At 39.1% G+C, this 25,820-nt stretch overlaps 1 protein-coding gene across 1 annotated transcript; it reads right to left on the bottom strand.

Moving 5' to 3' along the window:
• Window positions 1-2,747: 2,747 nt before the first annotated feature.
• LOC124058818 (alpha-2-macroglobulin-like) lies at window positions 2,748-21,631 on the bottom strand. Its single transcript, XM_046388370.1, has 36 exons — window positions 21,472-21,631; window positions 21,125-21,299; window positions 20,756-20,912; window positions 19,927-19,979; window positions 19,056-19,076; window positions 18,446-18,611; window positions 18,255-18,339; window positions 18,003-18,153; window positions 17,579-17,696; window positions 17,350-17,459; window positions 17,091-17,258; window positions 16,594-16,821; window positions 15,537-15,600; window positions 15,257-15,402; window positions 14,107-14,256; window positions 13,666-13,806; window positions 13,472-13,565; window positions 13,171-13,360; window positions 12,151-12,376; window positions 11,684-11,810; window positions 11,419-11,540; window positions 11,256-11,307; window positions 10,828-10,911; window positions 10,263-10,439; window positions 9,991-10,066; window positions 8,993-9,149; window positions 8,561-8,635; window positions 7,945-8,107; window positions 7,675-7,862; window positions 6,169-6,381; window positions 4,524-4,648; window positions 4,151-4,241; window positions 3,995-4,063; window positions 3,806-3,911; window positions 3,135-3,176; window positions 2,748-2,901 (listed from the first exon to the last, which is right to left on the bottom strand). The coding sequence occupies exons 1-36, from the start codon at window positions 21,555-21,557 to the stop codon at window positions 2,897-2,899; spliced, it is 4,401 nt and encodes a 1,466-aa protein (XP_046244326.1). The 5' UTR covers window positions 21,558-21,631; the 3' UTR covers window positions 2,748-2,896.
• Between the last annotated feature and the right edge of the window lie 4,189 nt (window positions 21,632-25,820).

Here is a 25,820-nt window from a genome sequence, read left to right as displayed (position 1 = left end):
AAACACGGCCCTTCAGCCACGCTCAGGCATCACTCATCTACATCACTCAGTGCCTTAGAGCCATCTAGTGGTAGTGTGTCATCCTGAATGGAATAAAGAGACTTCTGACAACATACATAAGCTACCATTGTCTGCAAAGCATAGACACGTATTTAGATTCACGCGTTGCCTGTCTGCTGCGTTGTTTTGTTCATGTGAGGTTTAACCTTACTGTCCACTTCCTGTCCTGTTGTGTATATCTTGAAGAGAAAACATGGATACTTTAAAGTAACAGTGAAGACAGTCTTTAAGTCTTAAGTGTCATCTGACTCAGTAAAGGCCGAGCTTATAGATGGTCTATTTGTTAAATTGGTCGCTAAAAGCCACATTGGTCATTTCGAGACAGACGGTGGTTGGCCCATTCATTCTCGATCATAGGGAGACAGAATGTATTCATGAATGCAGAACTTCATGAAGTCAGAGAACCAAAAAAACAAGCTAAAAAAGGCAAAAGAAGCTGACAGCTGTGTTGAGCTGCTATGCTGCGTGTTGATTCATGGCACAACATGAGCCACAGTCGTAATACTTGAAGCTGCACTAACCAATATCTTTAAATAATAATAAAAAAAATGGATCAAATGACCAAATGTCATTTAATGTGTGCTGCAGTGCCCCTCAGCTACAGTGTTCTACTGGGTTCAGCTTATTGTTTTAGTTTCACGGGTAAAAACTGTTCTGGTTTATTCTCACCTCTGACTCGCTGTACACTACCTGCTCAGCACCAGGCAGTGCCTAGCTGTCAAACACACATCAGTGGCTAAAGACTCGGATGATTACATATTGAACGTAGATTCACCAGGTGGTCAGAAACATGACCTCAAATGAATGCTAATGTTGTTTCATATCTGCTGGATGTGTAATAACAGGCGACACTTTGCTAACATGTTCAAATATCAGCTTTATGAAGTGATATTACTGTTACTGCATGCTAATGTTGGCAATAAAAGTCAGCCCCCCCCCCCCCCCCCCACACACACACACACACACACACACACAGTGTCCATGTCCACAGAGCTATCGTCCTTTCACCCACATCCCACAAGCACACACATCACTTCTTACTGTCCTTTAAGTCAATCATTCACAGTACAGACAAAGTCAAACTCCAGATGTCCCGATGGAGGACATGAATGACATTTTGAATGAGGCTGTTGAAGTTCCAGCATTATCTACAATTACATTCATCTTATTCTCTGGTTAGGTGACAAGGTGTGGGGATGTGAGTCCTCCGTGTTCGAAAGTTCCTTGAAGACGGACGTGTGCGTGTAACCTATCAGTGTTATTTGATGATGACCACACAGTCCACATGTTTGTTTACAGGAAAATAGTCACTGTTTTTATGGCATAAACAATCCATGCAGTTTAAAAAGCACAGTTGCAAAACTCAGGATCCTGTGTTAGTAATTACAGGGGAAACCCTATGAGGCCCTGACCCTTCCCGTGCTTCCTGTTCTTTAAAACGCAATGTTTTAAACGCAACTATGGGCCTAAAAGTTTCTCTTATTCAATTGTTCATATCTCATACTTGACAAGTGAACAAAGCAGTTCATTGAAAGAGTATTGTACAGGTTTCAGCCATGAGTGGTCAGGTGTGCAAAGTTTTCAAGTGGTCCAACAAGCTCATAAGTACTCTGTGGAGTTTCCCATCATCATTCACCACTACTTATTGAAGTTTCTCTGCTGGTGAACTATTTCCATTGACTCAGTAAGAAAAGCAAAGTGTCTAACCCACCCTAACCCTGTGGAAATGTTCCATCCAAATATATGCTCCCTGCTGTCCACACACTAGATTTACAATCTAACACAATCTAACTTTCTCATATCTAGTTTTAAACTCTCATTTGTTAATATACTGAGATGTAACAACGAAATTAGACATTGTAAGAATAGTAATGATTCAAATGAAACATGTCTGAAGACTCTCTTGAAACCCAATATGTTTCACACAGATTTTGTATCTATTTATTATTTATTTATTTATTTTAGAAATATAAAGGGGGGAAGTGTTGGAATATGTACCATTATTTCTATATGTCAGGTTTAATGGTTGTTGTTGTTGTTTTTTTTTTTAAATGTTCTTAATTTTTTTTAACAGATAAACAGTAAAATAAATTGTTAATAAGTTGTAAATTATCTTATCATGAGAGACTCGGAACAACAAACCTTCAAAGGGCTTTTAAATTTTAAATGGTGACTTTGGTATGTTTTATTGTCATTTTAATTACAAAAAAAAAAATTCACAAAATATGGTAAATATTTTCACTAAATTCATGAATTTGACATTTTTGCTCCCCAGCTAACATTCAACTTCAACATTAACATTAACTAATGAGGAAAGGCAAGATGAAAAGCGGATCACCAAGTTACTATAATTCATTCTGAGGGGTCATGGGGGTCTGTATCAAATTTCATAATAATCCATCAAATCTTTGGCTATAATAATAATACTAGTAACATAATAATAATAATAATAATAATAATAATAATAATAATAACAAGAATAGCAATAATAATATTAAGATTGGCTAGGATTCCACTGGTCATCTTTTAATCAACATTGTCTGAGCCAAGTTATGTGAATCTCACTAAATGAACAACTTCTAAGAGAGCCATAGCCATTGTTGACCTGTGCACTTGCAGTGGATGAAATACATAGAATAAATAAACTGCAAAGAGTAGAAAGACTGGACAAACAGAGTAAATACAAGCCCAGTTTTAAGATCACTTTATTGTCCATTATGTCTGAATTTGTTTGTGTATGTTTAAACAAATAAAAACATAAAAAACACATAAAATTGGTCTTTAATAAAATTTAAATTATACTGTAATCAGTAACAATCTGAGGACCGGCGACTTTTCAACCTGCAAAGAAAAGAAATTCATGGTGAAGATTTACCGCCTAAAGTCACTGTTTGCTTATTTGGATTTTAGGTGACAAAATTGGCACATTATTGCGTTAATGATTGATATCTAAAATGTCAAAAGAGTAATTCTGACCAATTTAAGACAACTGAGGTTGGGGTAAAAATTATCATGAAATAACTCTCATAAGACAGGTAGTAGAGCTTCTGTACTGTGTTATTACAGACTGTTACCTGCAACACAAGGGAATGTGTATTCTGATTCAGCCTGGTCACCTGTGAGGAAAAGCAAGAAGTAGAAGAGAGATAGATGAGAGAAATAAACAAGAGTAAAAATTTGTTTGCTTTTGTGTGATCAACACATTAAATAACTCAAAATTCAAAATAACTCAAAGTTCTGATAATCTCTATAAATAGACAACTCATATCAATGAGGAATCTGTAGGTAAGGGATAAGATTTTGGCATTGGAAGCATTCTGGTTTCTGTTTGTAGTTTGACTAGTCTTGACCAGTCGTGTTTGTGTGAGTTTTGGTTAAATACAATTTTGGTAGTCATTAATTATCCTTACAAATTAGCTTTTTACTACCATTTTAAATGTGTCTGCATGTTCATGCAGGTGAATTAAGAGTCATCTGTCAACACCAACTACATTCTCACATCTCAAGTTGCTAATTGGATGGTAAACAATGGCCAGCGCATGAAAGAGGAAGCATTGGCCCCGATATACACGAGTTAAGCTATGAAACATTGGCCCCTACAGATAAAATCATCATCAGAGGATAGCCGATGGGTTGCAAGATTGCTATTCTGATTAATGTTCAGGCTGTTCTACAGCTCAACAAGGCGGTGTGCGGCATCTGTAAATGAGGTTTAAAGAGAACCATAGTTGTGTATCTAACTTACTTGGCTGGTAGTAGTCATAGATCTTCACCACAGCTGGCTTCAGGTTCTGCACTGAGTGCTCCTGTATGAGTTCTAAGCTGTGATTGATGGCTACGTCCTTTGATAACTGTCAGACGTAAAACAGATGCCACAGTTAGAACCAAATCTGGACAGCACCATCTATTGTACTGCATTGTGAACTCTTCTCACCTCCCGTATGTACATGAGAACGTGATCTTCATTTTGTTCAACACGATCCACCAATACGGCACCTTTGAGCTGTGAGCAGACGATATTCAGCTCAGTCGTTCATCAGCAAAACATGAAAACTATTCAAATTCAGTTAAAGTTGCTCAAATTACTCACCTGTTGCAAAGACTCTGGGGCTGGGACAAAACCAGAGAGCATTTTGATATCCACAATCACCATGTTGGTACTGTTCTGATTTCCACTGTATCTATAATGCAACAATAAAAATGTGATGTTACTCAGTGAGGCTTCATCCTGTCCTTTATTGTTCAAGCCACTAGTTGTGTGCTGAGACACCTTTTAATATGAGGCTTTGAAAAGACTTCATCTACACTTAAGATATGTTTGAGTTGAGTGTTAATTACTTGATTGTAAACATTTCCCACATCTCCATCTGCCAAATGTTACTTAGTTCATGTTGGTAGAAGCACAGAATTGTTGGTTCGCTACTCTTTTATCATTGCTGTAACGTGATCTAGATTTTACTTACAAGGAGTTTAACATCAGAGTGACTTTGGGTCTCTGAGATTTGTTGGTGCAGTCAGCCACTGGTTTCACCTGCACACTCAGAGTGGAAACATCACTAGGAGTTGGGATGTTGTAGTGAAGAGAAATCTGTGAAAGATGTACATAAAAAAATGTTTGATATTCTTAAAAAGCAAACAAGGGGAGTTTAAGTAATAGTACTTAAACTTAACCACAAGGCAGGGCAGTCTTCTGTCACCCCTTCTGTTTTTGACCTGGCAACAGTGTCATTGACTATTTGCCATGTCATACAGCACAATGTTTCATTTTATGCCGATGACATGTTCTTTATACCCAACCCCTTCTTAACATTCAAATACTCCTTAAGTTGTTTCAGAGTTTGATGAAATAGTCTGGTATGTTAATTTAGTTGACTAATGCTAATTCCAAATGTGACAAGATGACTCCCTGTATCAACTCACTTCAAGTTTAATCCAAAAAACTGGATCGAACATAGCTATAGTGATATTTAGAAAGCTAATTATACTCTTTTCCAAACTGAAAGAACATGGGATCAACAGCCTCCCTCCTTGGGTGGAATAATAAATGCAGTTAAAATATATTTCCAAAGTTTTAATACATCTTACAATCTTCCAGTCTTTTTATTAATTTAAAAACCTGGAGCTACACAACTTAAAAACTTTATGCATTAATTACCCACTTTTAACTTTGGTTCCCTGAGTTAATTTGCCATTCATTCACTCCACTGTCAGAAGTTTCTTATAAAGAGTTTTAAGCTTGGAACAAAGCCAACCAACTAAAATAGTACTGGAAAATGGAAAAAAGCAAAGGTACAAGACAGTATAGATAATTATCGTAAAAGTAAGGACGTACTCACTTCATAAATCTGAGGTCATCAATTACATTTGTCCAAGGGCCAGACTGTGTGGGAGCCGTACTTTTAAATTAAAAGATACATGTATTGAGGCCTATTTAGCCTTCTGTGGTTTCATATTTTTATGTCTTAGAAATTAATATTAAAAACATGAGAAATCCGTACTGATCACCAGAAACACAACTAGAAAATGCTTTCAGACCTCCATCCACAGGGCAGTCAGTGCTCAATATAAAAGCCACAATTTAACTAATAAATGAAATCTTATCTCAACAAAAACCTCCACTTCAGGATCTCAGGAAGCCAACATCAATACTACTTTGAATATAACAGTTGGCCAACAAAAATAAATCCACATCTAAAAGACAAGCCAAATGGGATATGGTTGAACAAAGGTGATGATCACTGCCATACATTCTTCTTGAATTTAACCTTTGTCATTATTATTGTATAGACATCACTGTTACACTTTATGATTGTGGGTAGTGTAGTACTTTCCCACGACATCACGAATGTAACATGTTTCTTTCAAAACAAGCTCAATATCATATAGACTTCTACAGTAGCATATACCATTGTTTTATAATCTCACAGTTTGTGCTATGTCTGCATTGGATGGTTATGACATTGTGGCTAATTCTTGTTTCAGAATATGAATGGGATTTTCATTTCCGAAGCCTCACAGTTGAGCTTTGAGCTTCTAACATTAGAGCACAGTTACATGAGTGTAGTGTTGTGGCTGTGGTGGTGTATACACGTGAAAGAGACTACTGACCTGCACTGACGCGCATGCAGTGCCCTTCACCCCCACACTGTGCTTTCCTGTCACGTCCTTCAGCGCCTCCTCCTGGTAGAGCAGTTTGTTGTCCTGGTTCACATCAAATGTGAGCTTGCCGCTGGGAGACAGGACTGTCACTGTGCTTGAACCCTCAGGACTGAACACCAGAGTGGAGTAGAGAGCCAGAGCCTGAAGAGCCACCACCGTGTCCTACAAAACACAGAACAGAGAGCAGAAACTTTATTAAATTTTACACATGCAAACATTTACTTTTCTTTCCAAAAGGTTTCATATGTAGGAGTTCACTTCATCAGTTTCAGGTCTTTCTCAATAATGACTTTCATACACAAATCATATAACAATAATGGCTGCTTGTAAGGTGAAACGAGCAGAATTTACTGAGTGAATGTAATTTGCAATAAATTAAGTATTTATGGTACAGATTATGCAATACTGAAGAATTTAGTATTACATTATATCATATTTCATACAACAAATACACATTTGAAAATAGGTATGAACAACGATATCAGCAGGTTAACAATATAAGTCAGTAAAGGCTTTAAAATGAAATGTCAGCACCGGCCCAAAAGGAACATTTTCGCTGGCATGACAGGCTAATAAAATGATTCTTCAATTATGAGAATTAAATTGTTGACTAAATATTGTAATTTTCCCAGTCAATGCGCAATTTGAAAGTGCCTTGTATTATGTGGTATGTCCGCATCAGTCAGTGTCAGTGGACCATCACAGTAAGAGAAGGCACAATAATATGTTCATTCCACAACAGGAGAAGGAACATATTATTCTGCATCTGCAATCCACAGTTGGCTGGAAAATTAAATATCAGCAGACAAAACATTCAAAATCATACACCCCTTTTCAAAAGTTCATTGAAACAAATGCAAAGATAAAAATAGGACTGGTTTGCATAGCTCAAGAAAAACTGGCATTTTAGAGATTCATGGTTTTCACAAGACAAACACTAAATAGGCTTAGGAATGTTAATACCATTTTTAGGGCTTCAAAGGGCTCAAAGGGTCTTTTAGGGCTTTTTTTTTATTTGCTATTTGCTGCAGTGGTATTATTGTGTGACTGAAAAGGCTTTAAATTTAGCCAAAGTGCTCGTGGATGTTTTTGTGTGCTCGTATCCCATGCACATGTGACACCAGCGTGTGATTTTAGAGTGCGCAGGTTCAGAGACTAATTAAACACTGAAGAGGAGCTCAATTGTGGGTCCTCGCTATTAAAGATATTTTCCATTTTCTAAGTATTTTCCAAATATCTTCAGTGCAGCTGATGCAAAGTCTCTTTCCTCTTAGAAATTAAAAAGGTGGTATTTGAAGACTGATTCAGACAAATTATCAGCCCTGGTTAAGCTTATTTATTAGGTCACAGCTAAGTCACAGACATTTCAATTAATTTTGTTGTCATCATATTTGTCAGAGGAGAGAATACAGTATATTTTGCTCAGAGTCCAGCTTTACACTGTTTGTGTTGTACCTGTGTGGAGGAGAAGCCTCCGTAATAGTTCTGCTGCCCTGTGAGCCATCGGACGATGCGGGCGGCGTAGCCCAGGTCTTCAGCAGTAGGAGAGGCACTGAGTTTGGCCAGCAGCACGTAGGAGCTGATCTCCACAGACAGAGAGGATGACGTTTCTGTTGCTGTCTGAGACCAGTGGAGGAAACCTCCTACAAACAGACCGACAGGCACAAGGTAAGCTGCATTCACAGTAATGAAGCCATGATGATTTCCCTGAGGACGGTGACTCACCTTGGTTTGTTGCAGTCGTGTCCAGGTGCTGCAGAAGGTGAGCTCGGGTCTCCATGTCTCCTGCCAGGGTGAAGACGTATGCCAGTAGAGCTGTGGTGTAGGTGTTGCTGAGGTCACTAATGGAGGCCCTGAGGCAAGACAGGCTCTTATTCACCACTGGGTCCTAAAAAAAAAACGGGCACAATATAATAAATGGCCTCAGGACTCAACTGACCTAATCGAATAATTGATTGATAAACACAGCAAGTTTATTATATGTTATGATAATTTAGTCTTTGACCACTGTATGAACAAATATCTAAATACACCACAGGCCACCTTTTGGACACGGCCCTGATGTTATTTTATATTTTTCTGTGTTGTCTGAACTATGGTTCCTAACATTTTGTGTATTTTCGCTGCTAACCACAGTGCAGAGCTTGGATTTCCATTAAACGACTGCCAGCTTCACAGGAAAATTTGCCATGGTTATGTTATGTATCGTAATTGTGCATGTGTTGTGTGTTGGTCAAAATTTCATTCTATTAAATATTGTTATATTATATATAGAGAGAGAGTTAGTTGTTTACAGATAAGAAAACAAAAGCCATTTGTACTGCAAGAAGTCTGCACTCACATTTGTGGACACGTTCATCTCCAAGAAGGCAGCAGTGACATAAGCACTGAGAGTCACTTCATCAGACACACCACCCTGTAGAGAGGAAACATCATACAGACATTATCTCTCATATCTCATATGTCTGAATCACAAAAATGATTCCAAACACTGATTGCAAATGGTGGCAGTATCCTGTGTTATAAATGTCACTCTGAACCTGCAAATTAATTTGCTTTTCCAATACAGGACTTACAGCTAAAGGAAATTACTTTATGTTGTGAATTGCTGCTTTTATGTTGCAAATTTTGCTCAAGAGGCGATGCTTTACTACTAAGCTATGAATGAAAGGGGTGCTGATAATAATAAGTGCAAATGAACATGTCTCTCCTTCTTCAGTTTCATTTATCATCAGTTATTTTGATACAGCCTCAAAAGGGATTTTCAGCTTACCTTCATTCTGTTGTTGAAGAGTTTGCCTGACTGTTCAAAACAGCCATTTTGTCGTTGCTTGCGCTCCAGCCAAGACTTAGACTGTTGAATCTTTGCTGGGTCGATGTAGATGAAGGACCGTGCTTTGGCAAAAGACCTCAGCACAAAAGCAGTCAACCTGAGGAAACAAAATAAGGAAAGACAAAACTGACAAAAGAAGACAACAGGAAGCATTTGATCTGCGTAATGTCTCACGATAGTCACTTCAGTATACCAAACATAACAGTTAGGTCATTAGCCAAGCTAATTCACGGTGGAATTACTGTGAACAACGCCCAGACACAGACTCTGAGACCAGCAGAGGCCAGTTTGATGTCAGCAGATACAGTATGGAGGTGATTTACAGTGACTATGACTCTGATGAGAGGATACAGCCTACAGGGGAAAAAACAGCGAGTAGAGTCAGAATAATTTCACATCTTATTTTGACGAAATCAAAGTTGATTGTGGAAAGACAAACCACAATGATTTTGCTGCGTTTTATTTTGCTTATGTCTCCATTTATTGAAGTGTGTTTTATGATGAGTTTTCATGGGTTTTTGGTTAAAAAAAAAAGAGAAAAATGAAATGAATATTCACTTTCTTGACATTTTGTGACTTTGTTTTGTTTAATGATTAGACTAAATGCTAAAAAGCTTGTGAAACTTAACAAATTTGCCTGGTAAACATCTCGCAGCTGAAACTGTGGGGGTGCAGTCATTTACAAGCAAACTGTGTTTACTGTCAGTGGTTTTACAAAGTGTTTCTGAACACATGTTGTAATATCCTTTGCACAATCATGTATTTCACAAATCGGTGCAACAAACTTGCTCCAGCTCTGCTTGTGAAAGCCTTTTGAAGGTGTCTCTTTCACATCACCTGTTACCAGCAAACCTGTGTATCTTTGTGAGGTACATTAATATTGAATACCATGTATAAATACTTATTTTTTGTGGACGATCAATTAGCAGTGTTCTCACCAAGTGTTTCCTTGTCCGGATCCGAATGTGCTGTAAGCACCATTGGAATGTTTGTAGTTCAACTGTCTCTGGTAGCCTGTACAACAACAGAAACATGTTTATTAGGACATTAATGATACATATATTGTCAGATTTTATGGCGTATTTGATAAATGTATAATTGGAGGTAAATTTTCTTATGATGTTTCAGTAAGTCTGACATAACACAAACATAAAGAAAAACAAGCAATTTTTTGCCTATATTGTACAGTTCTTAGCAAGTAGAGACTCACCACTGGTCAGGTAGTTGGTAGCCTTTTCGTTGACGACTGAGGTCAGCTGCTGTGTGTTTTTCAGGTATTGGAGAATGTAAATGTTGGGGGCCAGAAGCGCCATGTTCTGCTCACCACATCCATATGGCATCGTCAGCAGCCCATCAAGGTTCTGCAGGGCCCGGCCCAGGATGTCACCTGCACGAAAACATGGATTAACTAAGACCAAACACTCAACTAACATTATTTTTAGTTTCTATGTTGATATTATCATATGCACATGGACATGATCATATATCTAATTTGGTAACTTAACAATGAAAATAAATAAATAACAGTAAAATGTACAAATTTTCATGATGTGTTTTTTCCGGTAGACTAAGTGAGATTTCTGCTTACGGAATTATTAAAATATGTCTGGATGTTTAAATCTCCAAAAGGAAAATCTAAACACAGAGGTTTTGGGTCTGGTTGTTTTTTGTTTTTTTTAATTGGTACCTTTAATAATGAGGCTTTGAGGGAAGTAAGCCTGTTAGAACATGTATTTTTAAAGCAACAGGCAATTTAAATGAACTTGTTAGCTTACCAAGAACTGATACTGTGGCACGGACAGATCCATCAATCACGTTCTCTGGGAGTTCTATGTCTACTTCCTCTGTCAACGCTTCCCCTGTGTAAAGAGACAGAGAACAAACACCTTGTAGAGAGAAACCCAGAGTAAAGCTCAGTACTGGAAAAAAGGCCATGGATCAACAATTTAGACATTTAGACATTTAGTCAGACTGGAAATAAGAGGTTACCTCAAGGTTGTTAAGGCATGATTCTTCTTTTCATAAAATGAGATAAAATGTATACAAATAATGACATTTGAAAGAATATGAGATACCTGCTCTAAATCTGGAACAATCACCGTAATGAAACTAACTGCTACCTTCCTATCTTCCTAACTTATAGCGTGGGGTTCTTCTGTTTCTTAGTGTTTGACAGGCCATCCCTGGTGTAAACCACACTGACCTTTGGGACAGAGCAGCCAGTTGTAGGTCTTTGTCATCTCAGTTCCCTCAGCCTGATAGGGAAAGAAATCATTTGAGTTCCAGTGTTTCCAGTTGGTATTAGATATAATGCAATAATGGTTAGCAGATAAACTTCTTTGTCAATTTGTTTTTAAGTTACCGACCTTTACTATGAGAGATCGTGTGACTATGTCAACACGACCCCTTTCTGGCACGGTCACAATCTCATTGTCACATGAAGCATGGGATGCTTGAGCCTCGGCAGTCACAGTCACATTCACAACCCCTAAAAAAAAAAAAAAAAAAAACAGAAAAAAAAACTGTGGTGGATCTCACTGATTTCAAAGAGATGAAAAGTGGTTCTGCTGTTCCTCTACCTTGGCACCCCTTTACATTTCACACCAGTGTGGATGATAGATTGACCCTCACCTAAGGCTGAGGGAGCCATGGTCCAACTGAGGGTCCTGCGCTCATTGCCACACAGACAGGCTGTGTACTGGTCACCAGAGAGGGGGGTGAGGGTGTAATCTAAGGAAGGCGCTGGAGTCACAGTGACCTGTTAAACAGGGCCAGCAAAACATATTCTCTAACTGGGAATTGATGACAGACGCAAATAATCATTCAAATTGCAGCACAATAAGGCGCAACTTTGGTATTTTGATGGTGCATATGGTGAACATTTTTATGCCAAACAGAAGCAGACATCAAATGTCAAGTAGTTTGAAAACAGATCTTTGGATTATTCTAAATATTTACAAGAATTTTGGTTTTTAAGATTTAAGAAGGCCCGCTAGAGGGATGGGAATATTTGATCAGCCTGATTGTTCGGTCCAGTTAATTATATGCTTCAGCAGTGCTATAAAGGTATCTTTGAAACGTGTAAAAGCATTCATTACCATGATGCAGCTGGGCAGGTAGTTGAAGGTGGTTGCCTTCAGTTCAAAGTGCTCCCCCCGGATGATTGAGTAAGGCAGGCTGAGTTCAAGGAAGAATGGCTGGAAAACGTTGAGCTCCTTATGAGGAGCCAAGCCAAAACCTTGAGGGGACAAACAGAAAGCCTCCGTCTGCCAGGTGGTGATGGTGTCTGGGACAGTGAACGCCACGTCCTTCGTTCCAGACTCTCTGGATCAGCAGATGCACAGAGACACATTCAGTTATCTGGGGAACGTACTTACATCCGACCCCATGTCGATGTGAAACAGTTTCTTCTATATGCTGCATCCTTGAGCTTTCAGAAAGTCAGAATGCAGTAATACTGAGTTTGAAGAAATTCAACAAAATATCAGACCTTTCTCAAGTTAAATAAAGAGCATAAACCTGAACATCATGCACACTGGCCCCAAAATACAATTATTATATAAAAATACCTAATCTAACCCTATCTATCTCATCAAATATCTAAATTTCCTATTATTTTTAATTGCAATAATATTAAATAAAAATAACGTCTCATCCATCCATTTTCTACACCGTTTATCCGCCTAGAGCTAGAGCCTATCCCAGCTGACTACGGGCGAGAGGCGGGGTACACCCTGGACTGATTGCCAGTCAATCGCAGGACCGACACATAAAGAGAGACAACCACACACTCTCACACTCACACCTAGGGGCAATTTAGAGTAGCCAATTAACCTAATGTGTATGTTTTTGTTATTGTGGGAGGAAGCCGGAGAACCCGGAGAAAACCCACGCAGGCACAGGGAGAACATGCAAACTCCATATAGAAGGGCCCAGACCGGGATTCGAACCTGCCCTCTCGTGCCGCCCTCTCTAAGAGCAGTATCAGTTAATTTTTAATGTCACTTATGTATGCAGGGAAGACAGTAAGAAATCAAAGAGATGTTGATTCTGTGAACAAAAATGTATTCAGACAACCCATTTCACGACCATCAAAGACCTTTACAACTGAAACTCACCCAACTTTCACAAGGTCCCATATCCAGGTCTCAGGGAAGAAAGTACGGACTGTCTCTATTGGTGGACTAGGAGAAAAACTGGACCCACTAAATCCTGAAGCAGGACGACCAGGTGAACTTCCCACTCCCATTCCTACATTCATTCTGCTCATTTGAGGAACACTATCATATTCCATAGCAACACGCATACCTGGAAAGAAACCATTAAACATTCCATCAGAAGCGGAGGGCAGCAATGACACAGTGAGCTGTTTCAATGGTAAATTTCATCGTGTGTCTTAGATAGACCAAAAAATGTCACCATAGCCGTGGCCTTGGTGGTATTCTCTTCCTTTGTACTTGAGACATGGAGGCACTCGGATAAACAAGTTTGTTGCCATCTTCAGCCCTACATTCTAGATAATCCAACACAATACAGGCATCACTGAAAAGTTCATTAAATGTATAACACCAAAATACATCAATTTTATATTGTCTACCATTTTTGTGCAGTACCTGGAAAACTGTATGAGCATCATCTTTCTCCTGGGGGTATGGCAAGACGTATCTTCTAGGTCTCACATGCAAGCAGTGGACAGGATCCTCAGTTTCATATGGAATATAGGTTGCTTTTTTTACTGGCAACAAATTAAATATCTGAAAAGAAAGGTATGGTTTAAAGCTATTAACTACCAAATGTTTGCTCTTCTATGGATATCTACAACAGGGAACAGCAGGGATTTAAGGCCTTTTACAGAGGGATACACTTCACAAATCTCTTCACAACTATATTGTATATAATTCATATCGACATGCTTTGCAACTGGGAAAAAGTAAGAAGAAAATCTGCGCCATGTATGTGCAACCATGCAAATGTAACAAAGGAAGAAAGACTAACCATGACACAAGGAAATATGAGCAGAATATGTATCTGTTTGTGTGGGCTCCGGTAGTTACCTTCTCTGCATCCAGAGACTTTCCTGGCTCTTTGATAAGGACACTCTGGTCAACCGCACTCAAACCACACAGAGAGTGTGAATGTGCTGTCAGCTGCACGGTGGTCTCCTCTCCTGGGATGGCTGGGGATGGAGAGAATTTCAGGGACACCTGATGTGTACAGAAAACATATATTAGAGCATTTGGATTTTATTGCTTTGAGGTGAGAACCTATGATCTTGTCAGTGTGATACAAATGTGGATTTCACTCCAAAAAATACCCCTGATTGATTTTTATTCAGAAGGACTTTTTAAATTTAAACACCGTCTTTTTGTCATTAGGTTGATTTTATTATACTGATGGAGTGAAAAGGAGTGGGTATCTAGCAGCACTTCCTCCTACTATACTAAAGTGAAGTCAAACTATTCCGGACACGAGTGCTGAAATAGAGAAGTAGAGAGAGCAGTAGTGATCAGGTCGTGGAGCTTTGGTATCGAGTTCCCACCCATACAATCATACAATTTTTTTATAACATCAAAGAAGTTAAATAAAAACAAATTAGAAAAATGACTACCTGAAAAGAGATCAGTGTGATAAGAGTTACCTAAAATGACAAAGACCATCTTTGGGAAAAAATTTTTGACGTGTACTTTGAGTTTCTAGTTAACATGGAGAAGGAGGGGTTTTTGACCTGTACTGGAGCTCAACCACCAGTGGGTGTCTGAGATGTTTTTGACATTTGGGGGAGCTGTCATTTTTGTGCATCTTTATTTTCTAGACAATGGGCCACACAGAAGTCACTCACTAGATATTATTATGTTCTTGTCATGGTTTGAATGACAAGGCAGAGGAATGGTCTCACGGCTCTTAATTTTGTTTCACACACCATGGCTTGAGACAAGGAATATGTACATGAATATTCATGAATATGAATGTGTTATGTTCACTATGTTAGCAAGTACAGCAAGTGAGGACTGCACAGGACTTACACTGCCATACCTGTGAAATATATATTTATATATATATAAATATGTGTTGCCAGTGTTTTATTTATCTCTTATCAGATCACTGGTAAAGGGCTGCATACTGACTTACTGTACACAACTACACACAGCTACAACTACACCAGACAGCCACAGTCATTATCATAAGTCTTCCTCTTACACTGACCTGGTGACTGAAGCATTTCTCAATGGAGAAGTCAGCACTGTGAGCAATCACAGCCTCACTGGGGAGGACGGCGTATGCCACAACCTGGACCTCTGGTGCCATTTCTGGAGACACGTTCAACTTGAAGGACACCTCACCCTTAGTCACTGAAACAGAACACTAACTGTTATTAATAACAGTCATCATTCACGTGTCTCCATGGATCAATAAAAATGCAGTTCAAAAATGATTTGGCCATGCTAACTTAAAGGGTTATTTTAAGACATCATTCTTTGCCCACCTGATTTATCTTGCACCTCAAAGTTTCTAACTGCTTGCATGACAACAGCTCCTCTGCTTAAAGCCTGGGGAACGGGAGAGAAAAGGGCACAAGGAATGGATGATGTAACTTCATTTCTTTTAACAACAGATCACCACACTGTTCTGGTGTATGGTCATTTGTCATCTTATATTTATTTCTACAAGTTCTGTGGAGCTACATATATAAGTAAAATATATGTAGCTACTAAAATTAAAATACAGCTCCTTTAAAAAAAAGTTGGGCAACTGTGTCACCAAGCAAGTTCAACTTTTAAGTGGCATTACTAAACCAAACACTTTTAATCCTAAATAATAATTCTCATGAAGCCTGTTACCAAGTGACACTGTCAGCTCTCACATCAGCTGCTCATCTTGATGTGCTCAACTCCTGAAACACACTTTAATTTGTATTTTCTTCTGCCAATTTTCTGGAAAGTTGAGCAAACTTTGCACTTTTAGAAACTGGGTTACTGACAGCCAATTTGCATTGGCATTTGTCCCAACTACAAGGCTGGTCAGTAGGTTACTGGGGCACAGTGTACTTCATTAATTTAATTATCACATCATGATCCTATAAAAACTGTTCACAAAGTGGCATCAAGGACTGTTTTACAGTGCTTCCAGGACACTGCTTGCACAGTCAAAAATGAACCCTTGTTACTCCTTACTTTAGCTGTCAAACATTCTTAATCTACTAATTTTTTTAAGATTTCCAAACACTTTTTGCATGCTTTTGGTATCCTCACTAAGAATGTAGTTCTTTCTCAGATCAAGCAAGTTTAACTTTATGCTTGCAGAACAATCAGTTGTTTCATATCTAACATTGCTCATCACAGTCCTTGCCAAAATGTTATGCTGCAAGGCAAAAACCAAAATGTCCTGTAGCCATGTAAATCAATAACTGACATAAGTGTGTTTCTTTAAGACAGATGCCCATCTGATATGAAAGTCATATTTAAAACAATGTCTCTCTGTCCATGTTTCTGTGAAAGGACAGCTGGTGACACGTAGAGAAATAGTTCTAATCCATCACCCACCAGACACATAACATCCACAGAGCCCTTTGCCTCTCCAATCACAGTGTATTGGATGGAGATGTCGACATCGCTGTTACAGGGAAGTGGTCCATCCATCTTCTTCACCTCTAGGGAGCTGATGGTTTTAGTGTCCGGAGAGGAAGTTTGGGCCAAAGACACTGTGTGATCAGCAGTCTCATAGTATGCAGTTCTGTAGCCAGAGTAGCCCAGTGTTGGTGTGTTGCTAATCTATATTGCAGAAAAACAATATTATGAATAAACAAAATGACTGAGATAGAAGAAAGAGGACAGAAATACTAATAAGAAGAAAGCTTTGAAAAGCGTGTTCTGCCTTTACAGCCAATATGAATGTTTAGTTGTAGAAATAGTAAACAGTTCCAACATGGCTACAAGCAACCCTGGTCAGTTGCAGCATTAAGCACCTTCATTAAAGTGTTCTGATGTGACTGACAAGCGTTGGTTTACATGCTGTAGTTTTAGTGCTGCTTCTTACTTACGTGGAGGTGGATGCTCCCTTTAAGATCAGCCGTGCTAAATAAGAAAGCAGCAACACCATCTTTGTCTGTTGTGAGATTCTGTAGCCGACGTGATGACCATACTTCACCCTCAAACAGGTACACCGGCATGTCAGGAATGGGTGTATTATTGTAATAGACTGCTTTAACCTGTTGGAAGCACGAAGTAGTATCAGTGAGAATGCACATCACCTCATTTGTGAAGAATCGCAGTGAAGAAGTGTGAAGCACATGCACTTACTTTTCCTGCCACGTTTGCTCCTTCCTCATATATCGTGGGTGTGTCAGTGAAGGACAGCTTTCCAATAACGTAAGAAAGTTGTACCCTCTTTTCTTGTAAAAATGAAACACCTGTAAGAAAAGGCTCCTTGTTACAACTATGTGAGTGTCACAATGTTTAAATTCACAATATTATAATTTTCTTAATTGATTACCCGTCTTCTTAAAGTATAAGACATTCTAAAACTTGCCTGTCCCTTCCTCTTCCACTTTCACCTTGAGCTCTAGCACATCCTGCAGCACTTTCATGTCAAGTTTTGTGAAAGTGGACATCTTGAAGGCAAAAGTGGCACAGCCTGTCTTGTCTGTCTGTAAAATTCAGTAAAAGAAGATAAAATAAAACAAGATGCAAAAGAGTACAGCAGTATATTAATGCAGGGACAATAACCTGGCTTTTGATACGTTCCAGTCTTCACTGAATGCATTATACCTTCATCTTCATTCAGAAATTGAAATTTATTGGCAGTTAAGTGTCAGTCTTTGTATCAAAAGATAAGTTCCTTGATTTAAAATTAAAATTATTTCTAACCCTGCTCTATTTCCTTTGGCTTTGCTGCTGTCCATGTGTTAATGGAATTTTCTGCATGCAGCCTTTTGGAAATAGAAAATCTGCACCTGCTTTGTCTCCTTGTGGCATGGGGCCGTAATCTCTGGTACTCCGTCTGGATGATCAGGGACGGCTAAACGAGTACTAAAGATATAGCGCTGAAGAGATCGGCACATCTCAGCTTCAATACTTGCTGGTACAGGCTGTCCATATGTATACCTTGTTAGATGGACACAGAAAATTGTGTTGTTAAAAATCTGCCACAGTGGACCTATTTTAGATGTTTTAAGAGGATAATGAGTGCAAGGATTTTAACTTACTTAGCACATACTTCAGCTTCAATTTCATCCTGCCCAATACTTGCTTCATTAGATGAATTTATTTTTACGTCAAATTTGGGCAAAACTGGGGACAAAATAAGATTGTTAGCATTCTTGCTTCATTACAAATGAATTGAAATGGAAGGTTAAAAAAAATAAATAAATAAAAATAAATATCAATTGTGACTTACCGTACTTCTCCACCTTGAAGCTGTGACGTATTTTGCTTCCATTAATGTCCACAATAACCGTGTAGTGTCCTTCACGGGCTTCGGAGTTCAAGGAGTAAGAATGCTGCAGTATTGTACCTTCGGATTTTTGATTCAGCCATTGTCCGATCCTGTTGCTGTGAGGATCCTGTTAAAGAAAATAAACAGGAAGATGTCATTTGTTTTATATATATATACGTATATATATACATATATATATATATGTATTACAGATGAGTCTGAGATTTCAAGTACTTGTTCTGGGTGTCAGTATTTGTCCAATGTATGGAGTGCTCCCATGTTCTATATGATAAAATATAAAAGTAAATTGGCCCTGTTCTATATTTAAGTTTTATATGTTTTGAATTGGATGCAGTGATGTAACTGCTATCTATGAATATCTGTGCAGATCCATATAGCAAAAATGAAAGGTCTGTTTTCAGTCATTTACCATCTGAACTAATGTTACAGGCAGAATGTTGAACTTGAGGTGTTCGAGTCAAGAACTGTTGTTTTAAAGAAAAAGAAAGCTGAACTGTGAAATTTTGATAACAGAACTGACATAAAAAATGGTGTGTGGTTGCTGCCTTACCTCAATTTCAATGATATTGTACTGAAAGAAAGAAAGAGAAAAATTACTCAAGGACAAGTTGGTTCAAACTTATGTCATTATACAGTGTCGAAATGAACGAAATGAAGGCTGCACATTTTTCTTCAAGAAATCAGTGGTTGAGGTGAGCAGTCAAGACGGATACTTTATGGGTGTATGGGGGCAATCGGTTTGAGATATTTTCATTATGATTGTTCTTGTATTTTCTGCAACAGAAAAATTGCATAATGAGAAAGCAGGGTTAGAGTTTGATAGAATTATTACAGCATCAGCAAAATGTAGTACAGGCGAGCTTACATAACGTGACCCTGGTTGTACTACTGACCCTGACCTTCATCTGGAGGGGACCGGCTAGAGACAAAACTCTGTTTAAAGAGCATACATGTCAATCACCCACATAAGTCAGTTCATTATGTAACTGACTCCACTAACTGGTGTGTACAGTCTGGCTCACCAGGACTAATTCCCTCATTTATAAATGAAATTAGTGATGTCCAGATCAGGTTCTTTTGGTTCCAATTTCAATTCAAGTCCTCTTATACTGGGCCAGTACCAAGTACAATGTGATACATGAATGTAAATCAGTGTTATCTGTCACACTGTCATACTGACACCATATTTTTCATGCACTACTTGATCCAAATGCTGTTCCTGATTAAAAACTATAAACAATCTTTTGCATCTTTTGACCTTACAGATTACATCACAGATTACTCACAAGATTAACAATAAAGCTCAGATAGTAAAGCCATTAAAACATGTCCTATTCAGCCATGATCCCCGATCTTTAGGATCAGCTCGAGACACCTCTAAATGGTATGTAAAAGAAAGGAGAGACATTGCAAACACTCACAAGCTGATCAGCAGGTCTCAGTTTGGTGTCCAGTGTGACGACTCGGAAATGCACTGGGAGAAATGCAAAGAGATTACACTGAAGCTTTGACAGTTCATTTACAGCAGTGCTAAACACTCCATCCATCCATATGGAGCCTATCCCAGCTGACTACAGGCGAGAGGTGGGGTGCACCCTGAACTGGTCGCCAGTCAATCACAGGGCCGACACGTAAAGACAGACAACCACACACTCTCACCTAGGGGCAATGTAGAGTAGCCAATTAACCTAATGTGCATGTTTTTGGGATTGTGGAAGGATGTGGAGAACCCAGAGAAAACCCACACAGGGAGAACATGCAAACTCCACACAGAAGGGAATAGACCGGGATTCGAACCTGTAACCGTCCTGCTGTGATGCAAGAGGTGCTAACCGCTGCACCACTGTGTCGCCCACGTGTTAAACACTCTTTAGTATCAAACCTACACATTGGAAAAGGTTTGAATAATAGATAATTCACTCTTGGCTACATTAATCCCTCTGTTATCTGACTATTCTTTAACATTCAAACAGTACTCAATCGATCAAAGACAATGTGACCCACTTCTTCAGCTTCACCACAGTCTAATAGATGTTATCACTGTGTTGCTCACTTATGGTTACTTATCACTCACTTATCACTTAGGGTTTACACTGTATCCTGACAATGTTCATTTAGATGAGAAGATACTGTGACATTATGGTAGTGTGGAAGAGTTCTCTGCCTCATGCTTTGTGTACATCTGTAGTTTTTTTGTAAAGGGGAAACTTATCTACAGTGGTACCATACTGATGCATGATGCCTACTCACCTGTTTGTCCAGGGAGATAGATTGGTTTATCAGTCTGGATGAATGTCATTGGACGATAGACCTTGATCATGACTTTCCTGACTTCTTTTGAGTAAAATGTGTCACCTTGTACCTCCACCCTCAACCTCTCCACCACATCATTCTCCACTAAAGGAACCTGGGACAGAAAGATATTTCATAAACACCTATAGCCATTAACTGTTTTCACCTGATCTAAAAACAAATCCACAAGTACATTCTGTATTACAAAAGCATCAACACCACTATGAATACTAATCTATGTGTGTGAATTATTTAATTAACACATTTGCAAAGAATGTTGTTAAAATGCACAAGTGAATTAAATTCAATCACTAGAGCTGAGCTGACCTTAAACTGAACGCAGGTATGAAACTTTTCATCGGATGTCTCCTGGAAGAGGGTTATATTCCGAGGCTTCAAAGTGATGGTCATTTTCACAGTCTCATTGGTCTGCAGGAGACTCGCACATAATCTGGTGTCAGCTCCAGCTTCAAGAACTGCAGGAATGGCTACCATGTACTGCCTACAGACACAGAAACGTACACACACACAGCAGATACCTCACTCAGTTTGACATGGAAGAAACTCTGACGCATAAGTTTATGCAGCAGAAATATAAGTAAGGTCATGTAAACTCATGTTAACCCTCACATGTATGCTATTTTTATTCTGTTGTACAGTACAGGTAAACTTACGGTCCTGCCACTGCTTGACCCCCAGACATCCAACTCAAGAAGACACACAGTGTCCATGTCCACATCTGAGTCCCAGTATGAGCCATGACTGACTGAGATGAGCCTCACTGTCAGCATGTGTTAAATAGCCTCTGTTACAGAAATCTACCCCCGCTTCACACACATGAAGCAACTCATTATGCAGCCCACTCTATTTGACTTCCAGTCACTGGAAAATCAATTATTTACAAATTTTGAGCTGTAAAATGTGATGTACATGACCAGTTGCAGTTAAGGAGAACCCTTTTTAATCAATTCAGTGTATAATTAAGTTCAACTACAGTTTCAACTACACAAATGACATTTTTTTTATGAAACCAAAATTAAAAAAATAAATAAAAATAAAACAACGAAATCAAAATTATGTCAAGTCAGTCATAAAACATATTTTATGTTTTTCACCAGTTACCAGTACATATAGCAGTTCATTTACTTATACATTCACTACTACATGTGGGTAGACACACAATAGCAGGAGTTGTAATATCTCTTTTTAAAAAAGAACATTACAGGCTTATTTATTTTAATTAATTTGGCTTGTAGTCAACTATTCTCCTCCATCAATCTGTACGCATAAGTGTCACAGTAAGCTTGGTTCTGCAACACTGACCTTTACCCAGTGTGGGATGTTTGATTAACGCAAACAGCGCTTATTCTGATTACTAGGGCCAAAGTAGACATTTGTTTCCAGTAAGTAAACTTTTGTGAACTGACAAAGTCCTCAAATATTGCTCATACGTTACAACACAGTAAGAAATGTGCTTACTGTGTAAAATGGTGTTGTATGCAGCCCCTCTCTTTCATCCAAATAATACACCTTTGAATGACCCTCTTTTCAAGGAGAAAAGGTGCATGCACTTTAAGTGGCTTGTGCTGCACAGCTATACATGGTGGCAGTCACAGCAAACAGGAAACCTGAAAAACCATGTCCTGTTTATAGATGACGACAAAGGTATAGAGACCCGTCTTTTTCTTCTGATTTGATTGATCAGCACAGACAAAGGGCGCTTCAGCATTCTTTGTATTATGCCATGTGTTTTGTTTAGTTTCTGGCTTTTGTGGTCTCAACTCTTTGTCTTTTTCATTGTAATAATACTGTAATAATAATAATAATACAAGCATGTTGAAACACCATATAATGCCTAAGTGTTTATGCTACAAAAGAACCTCGGGATAAAAGTAAAATAACTATGTGGAAATAGCTGTAGAAAGTTGCTAACAAAAGGTGGTCAGTGTTTGCTGTGGAACATGAAATCCCACTTGTGGACCTCGGTCACAGAGGCTTTCAGTTTCCAAGTGGGAGGCTCCCGACTGGTGGGAGGGTGGACTCAGCTTACTCTGCTGCATCCCACAGTGTCTCGATCAGGTTGGGATCTGGGGAGTCTGCAGGCTGTTGTTGTGCTCCCTGAGATGTTCATCCAGCTGTGGGGGAGGCTGCTGCTGAGGGGGTGTATTTGGTCTGCAATGTTTAGGTGGGTGGTGTTTGTCAAAGAACATCTCGCCAGAACCCAAGGTCTCTCCGCAGAACATTACATAGTAACAGAAGATTAATGTCATTCCCTTCACCTGTCAGTGGCATTAATGTTGTGGCTGATCAGTGTATATTTTTCCGCTTACCTGCAGTACTATTTATCCATTAGGAGTAACCACGTTATGCTTTCTGGAAAGAGACATTGCTGTCAACCTTTTTAAATGTATTTTGTTAACAGTGAAGAAACTGACCTGCACCTCCACACCGTGCTTTCCTTACATGACCTGTCACGTCCTTCAGCGCCTCCTCCTGGTAGAGCAGTTTGTTGTCCTGGTTCACATCAAATGTGAGCTTGCCGCTGGGAAACTGGACTGTCGCTGTGCTTGAACAATCTGGACTGAACACCAGAGTGGAGTAGAGAGCCAGAGCCTGAAGAGCCACCACCGTGTCCTACAAACAAACAAACAAACACACACACACACACACACAGATACAGAAGAGTTGACAGTTTTGGTAAAATCACATTGCATCAATTATTTGGACCTCAGGTGGTGAAACCTCGTAGCAAGTAGAGCTCCAAGTTTTTTATATTCATTTTTATTTTAGACAGTTCATATAGCACCACCATCAGGAGAATCTCTACCACTGTCACTGACATGAAACAGTTTCCTGGTGTAAACCACACTGACCTCTGGGACAGAGCAGCCAGCCATATGTCATCTCAGTTCCCTCAGCCTGAGGGGGAAGGAAGTGGGAAATCAACTTACACCTGTACAATGTCACTACTGTTACTCAGCGAACATCACTCATTTCATTCATAACTTCATTTCATAATCACATACAAACAAATTTGTATTTTTTTTTTTTCATTTGTTTGTATTTAACCCACACATACAAGTATCCCTCTGTTATTTTAGGTTGTAACCAGAAATAAATAATCCAAACATCATCATATCAAACTTGCCTACTACTGACCCGACTCATCATAAGTCTTTCTTTTCAAAGTGACCTTGTGATTGAAGCACTTCTCAGTGGGAAGCCAGCACTGTGGGCCAACACAGTTCCACTGGAGAGGATGGCATAAGCCACAACCTGGACCTCTGGTGCCATCTCTAGAGACACTTTCAACTTGAAGGACACCTCATGCCCAGTCCCCGAAAAAGCAAAACAACTGCTTGAAATAACAATAGTCATGCAGGTGTCTCTGTAGATCAGTAAAATAGCAGTCAGCCTATCAGCATATAGGACTTGGAAAATGAGGCTTTTAAATGTAAATTACGTTATAGTTAAGTGTTGGAATATTTTATTAACATTATCAACATAAAACTTTAATAGACTAAAATTAAGTAAACTACTTTTTGTACAGCTCTAGGCATTTTATATAGAATCTTAAGGATACGAGTCAACAGCTAAACTCTTTTTCTTCTCTTCAGTCTTTTCCTGCCTTGTTGATGCTTTCACTTGATGCATCATTTTCACTTGAATGCGTCAGAGATACAAGATTGTTCAAGGTACCAGTTCAAGAAAAGGGCTTCTTCACCAGGACTCACCAAATGCATCACATCCACAGCGCCCTGGCTTTGTCCATTGGATGGAGATGGGCTCTACTCTGTCACAGAGAAGTGGTTTTTCCTACTTCTTCACCTCTGGGAAGGGCTTAGAAGTAGCAGAATGCAGCTGGATCATGAACTGCAGACTTGTAGTATGATCTTCTAGATCTGGGCTGTGGCCGTTTTGTGATGCTTGCCTGGATTATAGAGAAGAAGCAGTTTTTATTTGTGAATCAGGAATCTGGTGAATATGATCTGAAGCTTTGCTCCACATGTGCTTCTGCCACAATTATCCAACCTCAGTTGGATTAGCGCATTACGGATTGGTACTATCATAGACTCCATGACAACACGAGCATTTTAGAATTAACAAGCAGATTACAAGGTATTTTAAGAGTGCTGCATCCTCATTCTGTCAAACAAGCATTGCTGAGTGTGTGAGTAAGTGACTGACCATATCTCTAGCTGAAGTATGTATACAAGTGCACACACTCAAGTGGTGGATTCCAAAACAAAAGGGCTGTTACACCCATCCCTTGGGTGGCCCTATGGGGCTGTTACGGCCCCATTGAGGTGGAGTCTAGGGGAATGCTGGAAGCTGTAACACCTCAAACAAACAATTTGAAGGAGTCCATGTGGTGGAGAAAAGTAAAGATGCTTTTATTTCCATCAGAAACCAAATACAACAGGAACAACAGAAATTAAACCTAAACAAATGTGGGGGAGAATTGGGAATGAGTGGTTGTGCCAAAACAATCAAAAAACAGTACAAAAAAACTAGGCCTACCTGTCTCTGATCTAAAAAAAAAAAAGACTTAAATAAATTAAATACAGTGGGTGGCACCAACCAATAACCCTAGTGTGCATTAACAAAAAACCACTATGTGCTGCACAAATGTATGGGGTACCCCAAACTCACCTACTTCGCCAAAATCTCCCACCACATACTTTTACCTTTATTTTTGCTGCTTGACAAACACAGACCAATGTCCAGAGAGAGAGAGCGCAGACAGGTGTGTGGTATATATATGACAAGGTCCCTGAATGATGATTGGCTAGACGTAAGCTTCAATGAACCAATCAGCAGGGCAGCCTGGCAGCACAGGTGGATCCACTCACAGCTGACACCTGTGGAACACAACAGGGAACAAGAGACACACACAAACCTGCCTGCATGTAACAGGGGCAAATAACACACCGCCGCTGATCCAAATCAGCTAAAGAAAAACACCTTCAAAATGGCAAAACCCATGGCATTTATTAATATAAAGAAAAAAAAACTCAAAGGC

This window comes from Scatophagus argus, chromosome 5 (genome assembly GCF_020382885.2).
Source record: "Scatophagus argus isolate fScaArg1 chromosome 5, fScaArg1.pri, whole genome shotgun sequence".
NCBI classification, from domain to species: domain Eukaryota; kingdom Metazoa; phylum Chordata; class Actinopteri; family Scatophagidae; genus Scatophagus; species Scatophagus argus.
The sequence above is the reverse complement of the archived record's forward strand: the minus strand, read 5'-3'. Positions and strand labels throughout refer to the sequence as shown.